The 15,494-nt window shown below is 40.5% G+C and overlaps 1 protein-coding gene across 5 annotated transcripts in view; it reads left to right on the forward strand.

Annotated features, from left to right (window-relative positions):
* LOC111261068 (uncharacterized) overlaps window positions 1–11,958 on the forward strand; it is a 51,097-nt gene extending 39,139 nt beyond the window's left edge. For 4 of the 5 annotated variants that reach the window (XM_022834289.2, XM_022834288.2, XM_022834291.2 and 1 more), the window contains 12 exons: window positions 770–883; window positions 2,480–2,556; window positions 2,795–2,946; window positions 3,304–3,412; window positions 3,665–3,865; window positions 4,196–4,306; window positions 4,628–4,714; window positions 4,871–5,056; window positions 5,333–5,546; window positions 6,214–6,305; window positions 6,806–6,992; window positions 7,198–11,958. In XM_022834289.2, the coding sequence (XP_022690024.1) occupies window positions 770–883; window positions 2,480–2,556; window positions 2,795–2,946; window positions 3,304–3,412; window positions 3,665–3,865; window positions 4,196–4,306; window positions 4,628–4,714; window positions 4,871–5,056; window positions 5,333–5,546; window positions 6,214–6,305; window positions 6,806–6,992; window positions 7,198–7,274 (1,607 nt within the window). In that variant the 3' untranslated portion in view covers window positions 7,275–11,958. The remainder of the gene's footprint in view (window positions 1–769; window positions 884–2,479; window positions 2,557–2,794; window positions 2,947–3,303; window positions 3,413–3,664; window positions 3,866–4,195; window positions 4,307–4,627; window positions 4,715–4,870; window positions 5,057–5,332; window positions 5,547–6,213; window positions 6,306–6,805; window positions 6,993–7,197) is intronic. The other variant, XM_022834292.2, reaches the window with a different exon arrangement.
* The last annotated feature ends 3,536 nt before the right edge of the window (window positions 11,959–15,494 follow it).

Raw genomic sequence — 15,494 nt, forward strand, 5'->3', positions numbered from 1 at the left:
CTTGGGGGTATGGAATGAAAAAAATACAAACGCAGATTATAACTCTGATGCAAAAGCTTTTTTGTCACACTTGTGGGCTATTATGGGCGCACGATATGCCATATAATGCAAAAGATTTCTCTCCGAAATTAAAGTTAGTGGAAGAGAGCCTTGCTATGATTTTCCTATAAAAAAAAAAACCATGTAGCAAATTAAAATATGAAAGATGACCTTTACTACGTTAAATAGCAAATCAGCAAATTTACTAAGCCTATACCGACGCCTAATAAATAGGTTCAAATTAGTATGTATCATAAAAAGCACTACCGCTTTTTAAAGGAGTGTACGTACTCACTACGAATACAATAGAGGAGCAGGTCAGCCCGTGTAATGCGAATAGTGAAACGTACTTAAGATATATTAGAACGATCTGCATTGGAACGCTACGATGATTGTTGTATCTTTTGAGTAGCGTACATAATATACATCAAGTTGCATTTATCAGTAATAAAAGTGAAATAAATCCCCTTGAAAATATAACCCTTTAAAATGAAACTCACGCAAAAATGCACGCACGACAACATCACGGGTGCGTGCCCGCAATCCCGATCGACAATTCTAATTCAGTTCCTTTACTGAAATGCTCCTTCTGTAAACGGCTTCCTTAACGTCAGATGTTGTTGCCGCCATGTGCGCCATAGCAAAATGTTTTCTCGTAGACAACGCAGTAGTTTATCAGTTTCGTGGTGTGTTACCTATGCTTGTGTCTCATAACGGCGTTCATTTTCAGTGGCAGAAAAGAGTTCTCCTACATTGGCCTCGGCTCCCTGCAAGGGAAGCTCCGTGGCAAGACAGAGATTATCGCTCAAACTCGGTCCCCCTGGCACCCCCAAAAGCTCACAAGGTATTGGCGACTATCGATCACCTTTGTGGCGAATGTTTCATTAAACGCTATTTTGTTCTTAACCCTTGTTCCACCCTTTTACGTTCCAATAACCCTGATTGGTGGAGGCTAGAAGAACTCAACGTTTAATCCCTTTTTCGATGCTATCGTCACCGGTGTTTATTGTGCTTTCCTTTTGGTGTATGGATGCACCATATGTATCGTATTCCATTTGGTGGCTTGTGTTCCGTGAAGTTCTTGCCTGCTTAACCCTTCACGTTCACCCTCGCCGTAAATATGGCTGGACCAAAGAGCCATACAACCTGTTGCTCAAGCACGTGGTAGCAAATTTGTATAGCGCACCAGGAAGCTTCAACATGAGACTAAGCTTCTATTTAGCTGAATTCAACCAGCATTTGCTTTCTGCCTTTTGATGTAATAGAACTTGCTGTAGAAATACGGTAAAGCAACTTATTGACGTCCAATGAAATCTCACGATAACTTTAAGATATGGAGTTGTGTTTATCAAGCAATTAATTGCATACGCCCTATATAAACAGCCGCGCCAGATTGGACGAGTCGATTTTTTTTCTATAGTTTCTATCCTAGTGCCTTTTATCATATAGCAGGACTATCCAAAGTTCATTCGGTCATGTTGTTCCCATTAGTTTTATTTGTGGGGACACAATATCTACTGATCCTGATTGAGTTTCAGCCTATCATTGAAGGTATCTGAAATCTACTACAATTTATCTTGACTCACTTTCGAATAAATATTAACCCGGATCGTTGGTGTACATATGTAAGGTAGATCTGCTTCGCGGACTGACTAATTATACCCTGCTTAATCTGTTGCTTTTAAGGACCGCCTAATCTGCTTAGGGTAAAAGAGGGTCACATCGTAAAAATCAGTCATTAACGGGATTAACTTGCACCTGGTGTTGTTTCTAGTTACTACGCTTATCTACCATAAAAATCCACCTGAATCCTATAATATTATCTAGTAGTCTTTTTAGTTTAGTTTTACCAATCTGTTTAAACGCAATTTTGGCTAAATCCGGCTCTGTCAAGCGCGTGGCACTTGGGGTGCTTAACCTCAGGATTGTCGACAAAAGCTTCAATTTGAATCCTAGTCAACTTTATGAATATAGGTCATTGCATACGCTTTATGTACGATCTGTATTTGGGTTAAAGACTGTAGTGGGCCCGCTTTTGCATGTTCACAGAACTACCGGACATCTAACTATTAGTTTTGAACTTAAACTAGTACGGATGATGAAATAGTTATCACTAACAGGATCAGCTCTTTCCTGGTGAAATGATTTTTAGTCATAGAGTTAAATGGACTGATTTGAAAAGTTTCGACAAGCTTCCATAACGAAACCTTATAGAGAGGACGAACAATGCATACTTAGATAATTCCTTCAACATCTCTTTGTTTAAGATGGTGTGTAGCCAAGTGGTAATTGGTATACTGAGCAAGTACTTGTTGTGATGTCCTCACACTGAATGCGTAATTTAAAAACGTTCGTTTAGTCAACAAAGAATCCTCAAGACAGTCAACTACAAACGTTATGTAAACAAATGCAAATTTATAATTTGAAAATACATCTTTAGGAGATATCCGGACACCTGTAGGGAAAGCGGGAACCAGGTCCCGTCTTGGAAAAGACTCTCTGAATAGTCCTGCAAGGGTAAGCTATTGATTCCGTTCTGCTTAGATAGGTTATTGTCCTATCATATTGAGAATCCGAAAAAAGTGGAATTAAACAGAAATATCATTCATCCAATGAATTTATATATATTCTTTGTGGCGCCACCTGATCAATTGTAGCGTGCTTGAGTTATAATATAGAAAAACTTCAGTATCATATTAGTATAATATCTTGATATTATACAAAATATGGTATATATTGAATAATTTTCACCCAGGAGGAGTTCGATGCAGAGATTCGGCGGTTGGGTGCTCTGTGTGAGGCCCGAACAAAAGAGCTTAACCGCGTTCGACTCGAGCTGCGGGGCACAGCTTACGCACTCAGTGCTTTAGCAATCGCCTTCCAGCGTTGGGACCTCAAACTCGAAAGGTAGCCTTCAATCACGCTAATGTTTAACATGAACTAACGGCCCACGATTCAGACAACAAGTTGATAATAACTGATAATAAAAACAATATAATTAATAATTGAGGTCTTAAGCTCATATATAATTATTAGAATAGAAAAGGCGATGCACTACGTCAGTACACATTTAGAAATATGTACTTAGCTTGGCACTCATTATTATGAGCTTACTGTCTTTGCTGGCGGTTTTTCGATGCTGGGTTAATGTCATTGGCCTCTCGCAGTGGCCAAGCAACTATTGTATAATATAGCGGTTGGGGTTCAAGATAGCCTGTAGCCAAGGATGGCACAGTATACGAGTCTTTTCATTATGACTTTCAGAATGGATACATATGCTCATCAGCTGGGCGAAGATCTAACGCTGTCAGAAGAAGCGCTCAAGGTTGCCAACCAGGAAATCGAGAGACTCAAGCAGGACGCCCAGGAAGAGGTAGGCAAACAATGGTAATCTTCTCTAACAATAAGCCAGTCTGTTCTAACCCACAAATACGAGTGTTTCTCATGTCCATATTAGGAAACGCTATGCATGAAAATCCAGCACCTCTTAAGCGAATTGTACGTGATAACGTTAAGTGTGAATTACGTATACATTTTTCATATTCTCCTGCAAAACATGTTTTATTAAATGCAACTGCAACACTAGGGATTTAATATCCTAACATTTCCTATGGTGTTTCGGTAGGTTGCCGCCATCCGACGGGAGTTAGAACAAACTCGCGAAGAGCACTCGCTAAAAAATCAACAGATGGAAGAGGAATACGTAACACGAATGCAGAGGATATCGGCTGAGCAGCAGGCCCGTATTGATCGAATGAAGGAACAGTTTGCGAAAATGTCTGCAGACGAAGTTGCTTCGCGAAGCGAGGAAATGGCCAAAATACTCGTAAGTAATCGTTCATTGAAAGCTTTCTTAACATTATTTTGAATAGAATTTTTACCATTATAATAGAAAAGGTACGAAGATAACATTTCGATTGATTATGATTATTTAAATTTCGATCATCTAATAGTTAGCTATCTATCGATAACTTGGCTGTTGCAATGACGCAAGTGTTCTGTGACGTTCGGTACGGTAAAATCCATGATATAAGTGTATTCTTCAAAGTGAAAAATGGTAATTCTGTATATAGAATTAATTTATTGGGTTTTTGTGCATAATTTTCATGTACTCCTTGAAAAAAGTCGTTCTAGCTTCTTTGCTTTTGCTCTCTAGGACGGTCACGCACGGGAATTAGCTGACAACCGGTCAACTTATGAAAGAGAACTGCGGAATCGGACTCAGTTGCATCATCAGCGAGAAGCTGATCTGGAAAACGCGCTCAAGGTATTCTTCTGTTACTTCAATCAAGTTATACGAATTAACGATATTTAATCTAAAATTGCGTTGTGAGTAGAAAAATAGATAGTTGCCCCTAACCGTGCAGCTAATTTAAGCAAAATTTATAAGTTACACATTGACCTGAAGGTCATAAACGAAATGAATATAACTTAAAAATTAACGATTTGTGCCGCACGGATCGTTCCATATTAGAGAGTCCCCGTGAATCATCAGGTAGTTTCTTCGTTGTGCATAGTAAGTACGATATAAACCGCTAATGAACTTGCTTGAGTCACGCGAGCCATTGTACTATGCTTGTGAATACAGGAACGTAGTGAGGAATACGCCCGGGTAAAACGTGAGGCTGAGGAGTTCCAAAGGAGCGTCTTACAATCAACGGATTCAAAAATCGCAGTAGGTTATACTCTGTTTAGAAGAAGCTCATATGGTCATCTAAGAGCATTACGTTTTTAATTAAACCGGTGTACCTTATCTGATTATAGTGTGTACTGTAACTATGAATCTAAACCGTGTGTACTTATCTAAAAATTCAAACTTGTAATATTTCAGTGGTTGCGTGAACGTAATGAATCGTTAATGAAAGAGGTTGACTCACTGAATGCTGTTCTGGAAATACGCCGAGAAGAGATCGACCGACTTCGAATCTTTGAAATCGAGCACGGTCAGCTTAAGGATAAGCTGGCTCGCAGTGATGACGCCATCGAAAAGTACAAGGCTCGCATTGAGGATCTTTCGGTTAGTTTGCTATAGAGTTTCTTATTTGAGATTCACTATCTCGGTTAGAAGTTGATACTACACACAGCGATATAGGCAACAGCCCAGCATATTTCTTGTAACTGGTGGAAATAAACTCGAGATCTCCTAGCATGACTTGATATCTCATTTAGGGCTATTTAAATCATGCTGCTTCAAGACATACAAGTCGAACCCTTCGTACTGATCATATTCTTCGAAGCTTTCTTAGCGGGACACGGCTGCGTGACAGAGTATCTTCTTCATTTTGCTTTGTAGGCAATGATCGGCCAGAAGTTAGCTGTGCAGGATCAATTGGCACAGGAGAATGCCAAATTGAAGGAATTAGCGGAACATAAAGACCGAATGATCAGCACTTTGGGCAGAGACCGCGACGTGCTTCTCTATCGGCTAAAAGAGAACAAGGATGCAAACAGTGGACAACAGTCGAACTGTGCCTCCGCGGCAGATCGCGCCATGTCCACATCATTTAGTGAGTAACTTTGTCTCTTCAATTTAGGATATTAGATAGATAGATAGATATAGACAAAGTTTTGTAGGTATGTATATCATGTGAAGAACCGGCTTATTAAAAAGCCACGCAGAAGATTGTCTTATAAACTAAATAAATGCTAGATTATTTAGTTTTCGTTTCGATGGCAGCTTGCATCGAAGTGGATCTAAACTTTTTCGTACTATCGATTGCTCACACTCGCTGTCTTGTTAGGCATTTTTTTTAAATGCAGTCGTTGTGATTCTTCTATGGTAAACTATTAGACTGCTGAAGGCATCAGAACGATTGAGAATATAGGTCTGGATACGTAGATGGACTTCGGTCCTTCTGTGCGGAAACTCCTATCTAAATTCGATTGAGAAAAAAAAACCCTAAATATAATCTAGAGATAAATAACAGGTTAAAGTTTTTATAACCTGACCATTATAATTCCAAGTCACCAGTTTCAAAGTAACAGTAAGTTTTTCTATTTGTCGGAATAGTAAGAGGGTAATAGTAAGAGAGAGAGATCTTATGACTTCCCTGGATGCACTTTGCCATCGTTTAAAGTAGAAAGGTTTGTCATAATATAAGAACGACTACTTCGAGCGAAAACAAAGATCAGTTTCGAGAATATAAATATATCTCAGAATAATGAAAATTTCAGTTGTCGATGCTAGTTCGGGCCGACCGTCACGCGAGGTACGCAGCGCCTCAAGCCGACATCGGGGTTCCGTTAATTACCAGATGAGGACAAAGGTACAAACAAGCAAACACGTCCTCAGCTACGAAACATCGATAGTAAACGCAAACGTCTTTTGTGTAGCTATAGTTAGAACACTAAATTTGGCGTACAGATTACTTAGAGCATTTTTTTTAATTATCGGCTTATTTATCCGCACCACATTCGAGCACCTACTTAGAACTAGAGAAAAAGTTACTTGGGAAATGACCTTTTGCGTAAGTTGCGAAACTTCACCGAATATAGTAACTGGCAATACTACTATTTCGATTTACAAAACAATTCAAGGTCGTTTCACTGCAACAGAGGAAGAAGACTCTAAATACATTTACAATGTTTGTGTAGTGGCCATATAGATGGTGGTTCTGTTCAACAGCTACGACCGTTCCTGGCTGTGCCTATCGTGTGCATCTCTATTGATCAGCGTTCAAACATGATCCATAACTGTGTCTCTATATTAATAACGGCGATAAGGGTAAATACACTTTTCTTCTTTTATTGCGGAACCTGCTCACAGGTAGATACCAACGCTGTGATGTCGCAGTCGTGGCATACAGCTACGGGACCTGACCTAGGTCTTCAGGGTCACGGTCCCACCTCCGTGGGAGCTACGAGGGGAGGAAATACTGCCCATGGAGCCTTAAATGGGCGCGACCATCCACGCAGACCATCGCGAGCGGCAAGCGCCCATTCAACCGAAGACGGTAATCATCAGCAAAAGGTGTTCAATGATGCTCCAGTGCAACGCATCTATGCATGTCTACCGCCGCTCGCCGAGTAGCGATGTATTTTAACCTAACAAAACGAACTAGCTAGTTATGTTTGCTCAATCATCAATTCCATTTCTCATCCTCATTAATTGAATGTTTATAACTTATTGTTCTACCTCAATTTGATCGGTGCTTTCAGTAAACCGTAACGTCGAGATGGATGATTGCAGAGCAAACGAGAACAACGATCGGATGACGACGTCAATGTACCATTAGTTTGTTCGGTCCGCAATCCACAGCAGCTCACGATCGAACACGACACTTAATAAACTCAAGCTTTAATTTCGGCTTTAGATAATATATCGTTCATCCAAAGAGCCGTTCACCTATCATCGTTCACTGGCGAAGAAACGTTCAAGCACAGTTCTGCAAAACCCTTCATCATTTGTTCTAGCTGAATTCATGAATCATCTGTATTTATCATTGAGTTAACATTATTCGATAATATGATAAAGATCGGGCTAAACTATTGCCTTCATCAGTTGGCGTTGCACGTTCGCAGGGCCTTGCACATTTGCCTCCTACGCTAGCCAACTGTGTTGACAAATAAGCACATCCAATCGTGATTAACTGGGGAAAAGCTTTCGACCTCTCAGAACGACCGAACAGAAAGACGACGAGCGACTAACGACCATAGTGAGCAGCTATCGTCGCCAATAACAAACGGATACATTGGGCAAATAAAAGGTTCTATGGCAGCCTGAAGGAGCCTGTCTGAGAAACAACAAAAATAAGAGTATGGAATAGGCATATTTTTTCGTTCGGAGTCATTCGGGATGAATGTGACAGATTGAACGGTGTGATCAATGGAATGAAGAGGTGAACTCTGCTTAGACCAGTCGATTGCGTTTAATGCAACTACATGTTCCTGCGGTGGCTAGTCTGATAAAGTCATACTTTTTAAGTAGCAATATCTGGACGGGCCACGGCATCGTTAAGCGGGAATATTCACTCCAAGTTTCTGAATCACATAAAACAAATGACAAGGAAACACACAATAGAGTGCATCAAGCTGACATCAGATACCAGTACCTTGCAGTTGTACTATTTAATCTGTAGTAATCATCTCCACACGCCGCACGCGTTGAAACAGAGTTTCAGACAACCTGACCGTTGGTAGGGTGCTTTATTTAAATAGTAGCTTTATAAAGGAGGTGACTTCAGTTCTACAACATAGATGAAAGGTATTAACCACTTAACATTGGAGATACAAAGGAAGAACTCGATGTGTCTGTCCAGAATAATTTCACAGGTCGTCTCCTCTCATAGCTAACCCCTTTCAAATATAATAGATATACCTATGAATAGAAGGCGTTTCGATTAGTTCTCACTCGCCATTCAAAGCACGAAAGTAGAGCTAGTATTCGTCCTATTCAAAGGCAATGACCTTCTTTGACGCAGGAAGCGGAAACTGAGGTTTTTGCTTTGCCGTTTACCACACAAAAGCAGTGTCGGCACGACGACAGGTGCTGTCGACGGACCATGTTCGAAGAACACAGCGAATCATACCTAAGAAAATAGAAAGTGAACTCAGCATCGATGCAATGAAGCTGACTAACCACAAACGGCTGTGGTACGGCTGACGCATCGTGTGACGAACATAGGGGAGAAAAACAAAGCCTTCGAAGCTCGGGATCGATTGGACGAAAAGGGTTGGTCGCATCTAGAGCGTGGCATTCGAATAGAAGACATAATATGTACAGAGCAGATAAACATGTATTGTCAAAATTAGGACATAAGGAGACGCGACACTAAGTAAAAATAGAGGACAAATATAAAAACTCCTCACAAAAGAATATGCGAAGGAAAGGAGAGATACATGCTAGGGGTGCAGCAAAATAAACTTATATAACAACTCAATCATAATATCGAAATTAAAAAAAATATATAGATGGCCAGCTATATGTAGTATTGAAGAATAGAAAGGAATCGATTCGGAGAAAAGAAGACATGGGCTAAAAAAGAGAGAGCGTAGTAAATGCCCAAAGATATGACACTGACCAACGTAGCTTATAGAAACCTACCAGCTACCGATATCGCCAGTCCGAAGTGCGATAAGTGTACTCTCGTTGTTGAAATAGATATTTGGTCGATATTACAATAACAATAATAATCGTTAGCATAACAGATAAGATAACATAAGAATGAAAAAAAAACGAAGGTGTATGCAGCAGTTATGAAAGAAAATGATTTACACGAAGACACGAAAAAACAACATTCAATTAAAATTGCTTTTTTTTTTTAAGTTTCTAACAGCATCCTCACAGTCCCACCTCGACAAGCCTTGATTGGGCTTAAGTGCTGCCAGAGACCTTTAAGCAGAACTGAAAAAATCGTTGTAGACGTGAAGATAATAGACGTTTGTTTGCTTCGGCTTGACCCATACTGGCAGTTCGTACCATAGTTTCGTACTATAAGGTTGACTGCCGAGGCAAAATGTATTTCTTTCTATTCTAATCGTCCTTCCACCTCGTCAGAATATTATCTTCTACGTACAGTTTACAGGATCCATGTGGGGCGTCGGTCCGATTCAATGGAAACGCAATGTTTTACAGTCTTTACGGATAACGCAAGGGTGTTATCTCCGACACGCGCTACGGGAACTCAAGTATAGAGTATCCGGCAGATTTTGATAATGTCCTGCTTCGCTCTTCTGCACGAAACACAAATAGTAGTATATTGATTCCGCAATGATCTTCTCTATTTCCCACTGACGTCACTTGCTCTGTTCTGTAACTGAGGAAACAGAAAATGCTTTGTTGTACCAGATATCGGTTTTAGGACCTTGGGATTCCCTTCCTCGATTGGTAAGGAGTCGAGAAGGTTTGAGTCAACTGATTAGTTCTGTTGCCATCGACAGTAATACTGTAATCATGCGAAGTTTTTTTAAGCTTGATGGTCGATTTTTCTGATACGATACAAACTACTCCTACTACTAGCTAACCCCTCCCTGTCTTAATGGGCTGGCATTCAACGTCTGAGAATTTCTAGGTCGACATCATAGGGCTAATACATGAAGTAATTGCGTTTCAATACGTTTGAAGTAACGAGTAGGTGCAGGAAATAGGTGTACGGATAATACACGAGAAAAGATCAGCTATAATGTCACAGTCAGAGTTACTCATAGCAGTGGCGAGATAATGAGATATGTGCTCAAAATTATCGCAGTCAAAAATGATTGAGCTATCCATTAAACATGGGCAAGGTCATGCCAGCTAATTTCGACCCGAGTTCCGACCTGGTGGAACATCACGTCTTCGCAGGTGACCGTTTGCAGTGTAGTGTACGATGAGGTTGTCAATAAGATCTATTATAAGGCTGTATACTAGCAAATCAGACCATATCTAGCTAACATCAACAACAGTTATCGTTATTATAGCATATCATGACGGTAGGCATTGTAACCAGCCCGCGTGTATTCTGCCATATCATTAACTCAAGCAGATTTTCGCTAACACCCGTTCATGACATGCGCTACTCCATGGACAACAGCTGTTTGCTCGCTTGTTTACTCCTTACGTGGATTAGAAGTCCGTAAACCAACGAAATTTGCGTCCTCACCCGCCCCGCATCGTTACCCCCACCTCACGCCCACCTAAATTCTCTGACAGAGTGCATCGTTACTTAGATATCCGCATCCTCTAGAACAAGGAGAGAAACAGACAAGGCGGCGGGATTTGCATGTACCTATTCACCAATGTTCATTCATTGTTATGAATCATAGTCATTGCATTCTCGCTGGATTAACTACCGCGGACCTCCACCAGGCGCTAACCCAACGAGTTAGCGTTCATGTGAGCAGCTTCGCCGGCTCTTTCAATTAACCATTGTCGTCATTTGTAGCAATAGCAACCGATAAAATCCTAAAAATATGTAGCTCGATATTGTTTGTTCCGACCCCACCGATTGCACTGACCAGAGCCTTCCACCGCCCATCTCAAGCCTTTTGTGTCCGGCTTGTTTCTTTGCTTACGAAAACAGCAGCAACAAATAGTCAACGCCAACATCTAAGTGACAGCCAACTATGGCCTTAGATTACTAAACGTATATATATATACATATATATATATATATACGTATATATCGTAGTCTGGTATCTGTTATCATGTCAAGTGAGAGATGTGTGTGTACAGGCTCGTTTGAATAAATTTATTTTTTATGAATGCAAAACCTTCCTCGCTAAACATACATTTTTTCGCTACCTAACACTGCTATGTCTATGATTTGATATCTCTCCGAGCAAATAAATTCCTCGAAAAAAATCTCTTGTATGCAGCGTACGTAAGGTGAGCTGTGATTCGCGCAAAGTGGAGTTGCAAATATGAAAAGGATAAACAAACAATAATATAAAAAGCACACAGAGCAAATATCGGCCTGCCTGATACCAAACGGGCACACCATTCACACTTTACCCTATTGATAAAAAAAAAACAGCACAGGCTATTATCATAGTTTTTTTCTTTTTATTTCCTCGTGTGCTCCCGCTGTACAGACAGGCTGGCGTGGCCGTCCCACGATCGTGAATGCCTCAAGGCCCTTGTTAATTTCTGACACCCTGTTATGATAACAATTGATCAGCAAACAAGCCGGAAACGTATCGAATGAGATACACTCAGTGAATTAAGATAGTAGCTTTTTATTGGAAAAACGTGCAAAAGAAGATGAAAGGCCTCGATCTCGTTCTGTAGGGTCCTTTTCTACGGGCGACTGAGACCTCAAGCCATAAATTGAATAATGACCTATCGTGTGTCGCTAGGACATTGTAGCTAGAAACTGTAGAGTGGAAATACGTTCGGATGATTCGAAACGAGACTAATGCAACAACTTGAACTAAAACAAATAATGAATATTATAAACAAATTACAGTTTTTATGTAAATAAATCACTAGTCAATGCGTTACTCGACTCGGTGTAATCAATGTTTAAAGTAGGCCTAGGTAGTAATGTGGATAAGGCGATCGCGGTCTGTAAAAAAGCGGGTATAAAATAGCAATGTTTAGTTTCAAAGAAGGTGATCAAAAGGGAAATTTAGTTGCTAAGATTTGGATCTATATATATATATATATATATATATATATATATATATGTATATATATAGAGATATATATCTAATATATATACATATATATATAGAGATATATATTATTTAAACTGAAAGACAACGAGTTCCTTCACTCTAATATAAGCGATATTTATGAGTGGGTTTGCATTTCGGGTAGATCGTCCGATGATTCTTTTTCGCTACTCTTCACGAGTCCGCCTTAACGGAGCAGAAGGTGCCCACTGCTAACGTTTCTGCTCGCTTCGTTCATTCCAGTTTATAAGCTAAAGAAAACGTGACGTCAAACAGGTACAACATTTGGATTCTACAGGCGTAACATTAACGGCATTGATGTTTACTGCAATCAGTATGTGCGTGTAGACCAGACACGATCTACTATCGTACGTAAGGTTCAGTCAACATGTTTGTGTAGACATACTTCAAACTCGATTTTTCTAGATGACCGGCCCAACTAGACGATTGCATACAACGAAGAATAGCTAGTCGACAGTGTCCACAGTTAATCTTAGCAGCCTGTATTTGACTAAACAGACGCACCTTTTATCAAATGTTTCTGTGAGCACCGCTCGAATCAGATACGCTTGGGCTTTTAACAACAGACGAGCAGGATAAACGTAGAAGGAACTAATCAGAGTGGGTAGGGAAATAGGAAAAACTATGGCCGTATTGCAGTAAAACACAGTCAACTGACGGAATGAAGCGTCAATATAAAAGTACAAAAAAAAAAGTAAGTTAACCTTTGATGCATGGACCAAATCTACTCCTTCACCACATGTTATGGCTATGCGGCAGTGATAAGTACATCATATGAGCAGTAATCAGGCTTCGCTGAGAAGAAGGTGACTTTATTTTCGGACTAGAAGCACATTGGTTCACGAGTAGCAGCAACCTACTACGCCTGCGCGACTGCATACGCATCGTGCCTCCGTAAATTTATTCTGCACTATTTACCATATCCAATACCCGTGCTAACAGTCCAATTACTGCTTGTGCAACAAAACAACAGACTTTATATTACTATTATTCATTTTAGCAATAAAAAAGTCTCACGGTACAAAAAGCCACTGGATCCATTCATTTGTGCAAATACTTTTCGACGTTGAACGGAACGATAAAAAATTCAAAGACAATTCGAGCATTCTGGCATATTTAGCTCCCCCCCCACGACCTCTCCAGAGGGAAATAGGATAGAGCGTTTCGTCTGTATTACCATAATGCACAGTTGCTATACAATGCCACTCTCAAGACACCCATGCGCATGAATCGGGGAAGTTTATCTTTAGCGTAAACTTCTCACTAACAAGATTAAATTGTTTGCAAGTTATCATGGGGTTCTATCATTGCCATTTTCGCTTCCAAATTTACAGATAACGGACAAGACTGTTAGGTAGTGCTTGCGACCATACCAAACAAAGATTAGTAAGCCAGTATCTGTGTTAAGCAATTACGATGTTTTTGCTTGTGCCTAAGTGGCTTTTACCGTCCGACATATTCGTCTCTTGGTCTGACCGCTTCTGTGACGTAATTATGAAAACAATCACTACTCGTGTACTGCCTGTACCGCATACTTTATCTAGTCACTCAGTGGCCTTGGAGCAGCGCTTAAAGACAAGGGCAGTCGAGAAAGCTAAAAACGAGCATAGAGAACCATTATTTCGTCATAGACATATAATTCTAGCAAAACGTGCACGCTAATCTAACCTTTACAAGGACGGCAAATCCCTTGAAGCTGCATTGCCGTTTAAGTTTTTGGAGTAAGCGCATTTGTAGCGACTCTTTTTTAATGGCGACGAAGGATCTTAATGATTTTATGTACAAAAACAATCCAATCACCTTTTGGTACGACTGAGTAATATTATATGATTCGTACAGCGGCGGGCAGAGGCAATGCATATAATTAAATTTATTGTAAGGTTACATTCATTTATCTGGGAACGTTTTTCTTAATTCCGGCTTAGTAGAAGGCTTGAGTTACCATTGTTATGTTAACCTAAAGCTTTCCAAAACAGATCCGACCATACTCGAGGTGATTCGCGGATAGTTTAGCGCAGAGTGAAACATCGCGGAATTAATGATAAGTACTTGATGGCAGTTACCTGTATGAGACACAGATTGTTTTGTATCCGTTCCGTTTAGAGAAGGCATGACAATAAAGCAGTTTTGCCAAACCAGAGTTCACGTTGAGGCCGTCTGCTACCGCCGTCAGCGGTATCTGCGAGAACTTGATTTATGACGCTGAATTTTATAAGTCAATATAATACAAGACGTGCTTCCAGTGGAAAAGGCGATATGACAGTTCTTCTAAGGCACGCTTTACTGATGGCTTTTCAGTTTTTCCGTCGAGTCAGAAGTGTCCTGTCAATTTTGCCGACATCTGGAAGGCTATTTGGGCGAAGAGGGCGCACTAGATCCCGTTGTCGCTTGGTATTCTTGCTGCATGCCCCACTGCATGTTACTCTTCAGTTGACGCATTCGCTGAATTTTATGATGCGATGACGACTATCTGAAACATTATGTTAAAATGCTGATAGTATACCTTACGGCATCTTTGTTTCGTTATTAATTTGTTCGTCTTTGTAGCAGAAGTATCAATGAGCGACCTTGCAGTAGTAGTTTGAATGACGCGCGTAAATCTACTGCACGATCGACTGTGGCCGTCGACGTTGCTAAAAGCCATTATGGCGTTACGATCTGGCGTCAGCGGTTCGATAGACTGAATAACGAGGTCCGTTCACCCGTGCTGCCATTATAACCGGCTTAAGTATGAATTTTGCGTATAGATAACCGTTGCGTACCCCTTCACTACGATACACAGAAAAAGAGTAGGCTTTTATCTGATTTAGTCGGCAGGAATTTGAGATTATTCCAGGCGGCGTACACGAATCAGCTTATAGCAATTTGGCCGTCAAAAAGAATCGCAAAAGACAAAAAGCTAACTAGTCATTTTATACGAAAAATTAACTGGACACATGCGATGGATTAATCTTGCACTAAATAACAAATTCGTTGGGGCAATTCGAGCAGTTGCGGTGGATCGTTGTGTCTTCGGATCGTAGCAATAATGAAATAATGCTGGCATTGCCCATAGCTGATTCGGGCTGCTACGCTTGGATTAGGGCATACATTGGCGGCTGGTGAGATAGACTATGTTTTACGATACCCGTGAAGTATGAATCAGCAAAGCTAGATGGAGTGGTTCATGCTATTCAAGCAAGAGGGGCGGCGGCGGCGGCATCGGACAATAGTGGCTTTATTCGAACGCTTGCTTAGACGTAATGTTCAGTAAAATTAGATCTATCTGACCCGCTAATATAACGGCACATAGCTATATTTTTAACAAGCTGAACCACAAACACTTGCTTGAAAACAAACAC

Source organism: Varroa jacobsoni, unplaced genomic scaffold (assembly GCF_002532875.2).
Source record: "Varroa jacobsoni isolate VJ856 unplaced genomic scaffold, vjacob_1.0 scaffold_517, whole genome shotgun sequence".
Taxonomy (NCBI): Eukaryota; Metazoa; Arthropoda; class Arachnida; order Mesostigmata; family Varroidae; genus Varroa; species Varroa jacobsoni.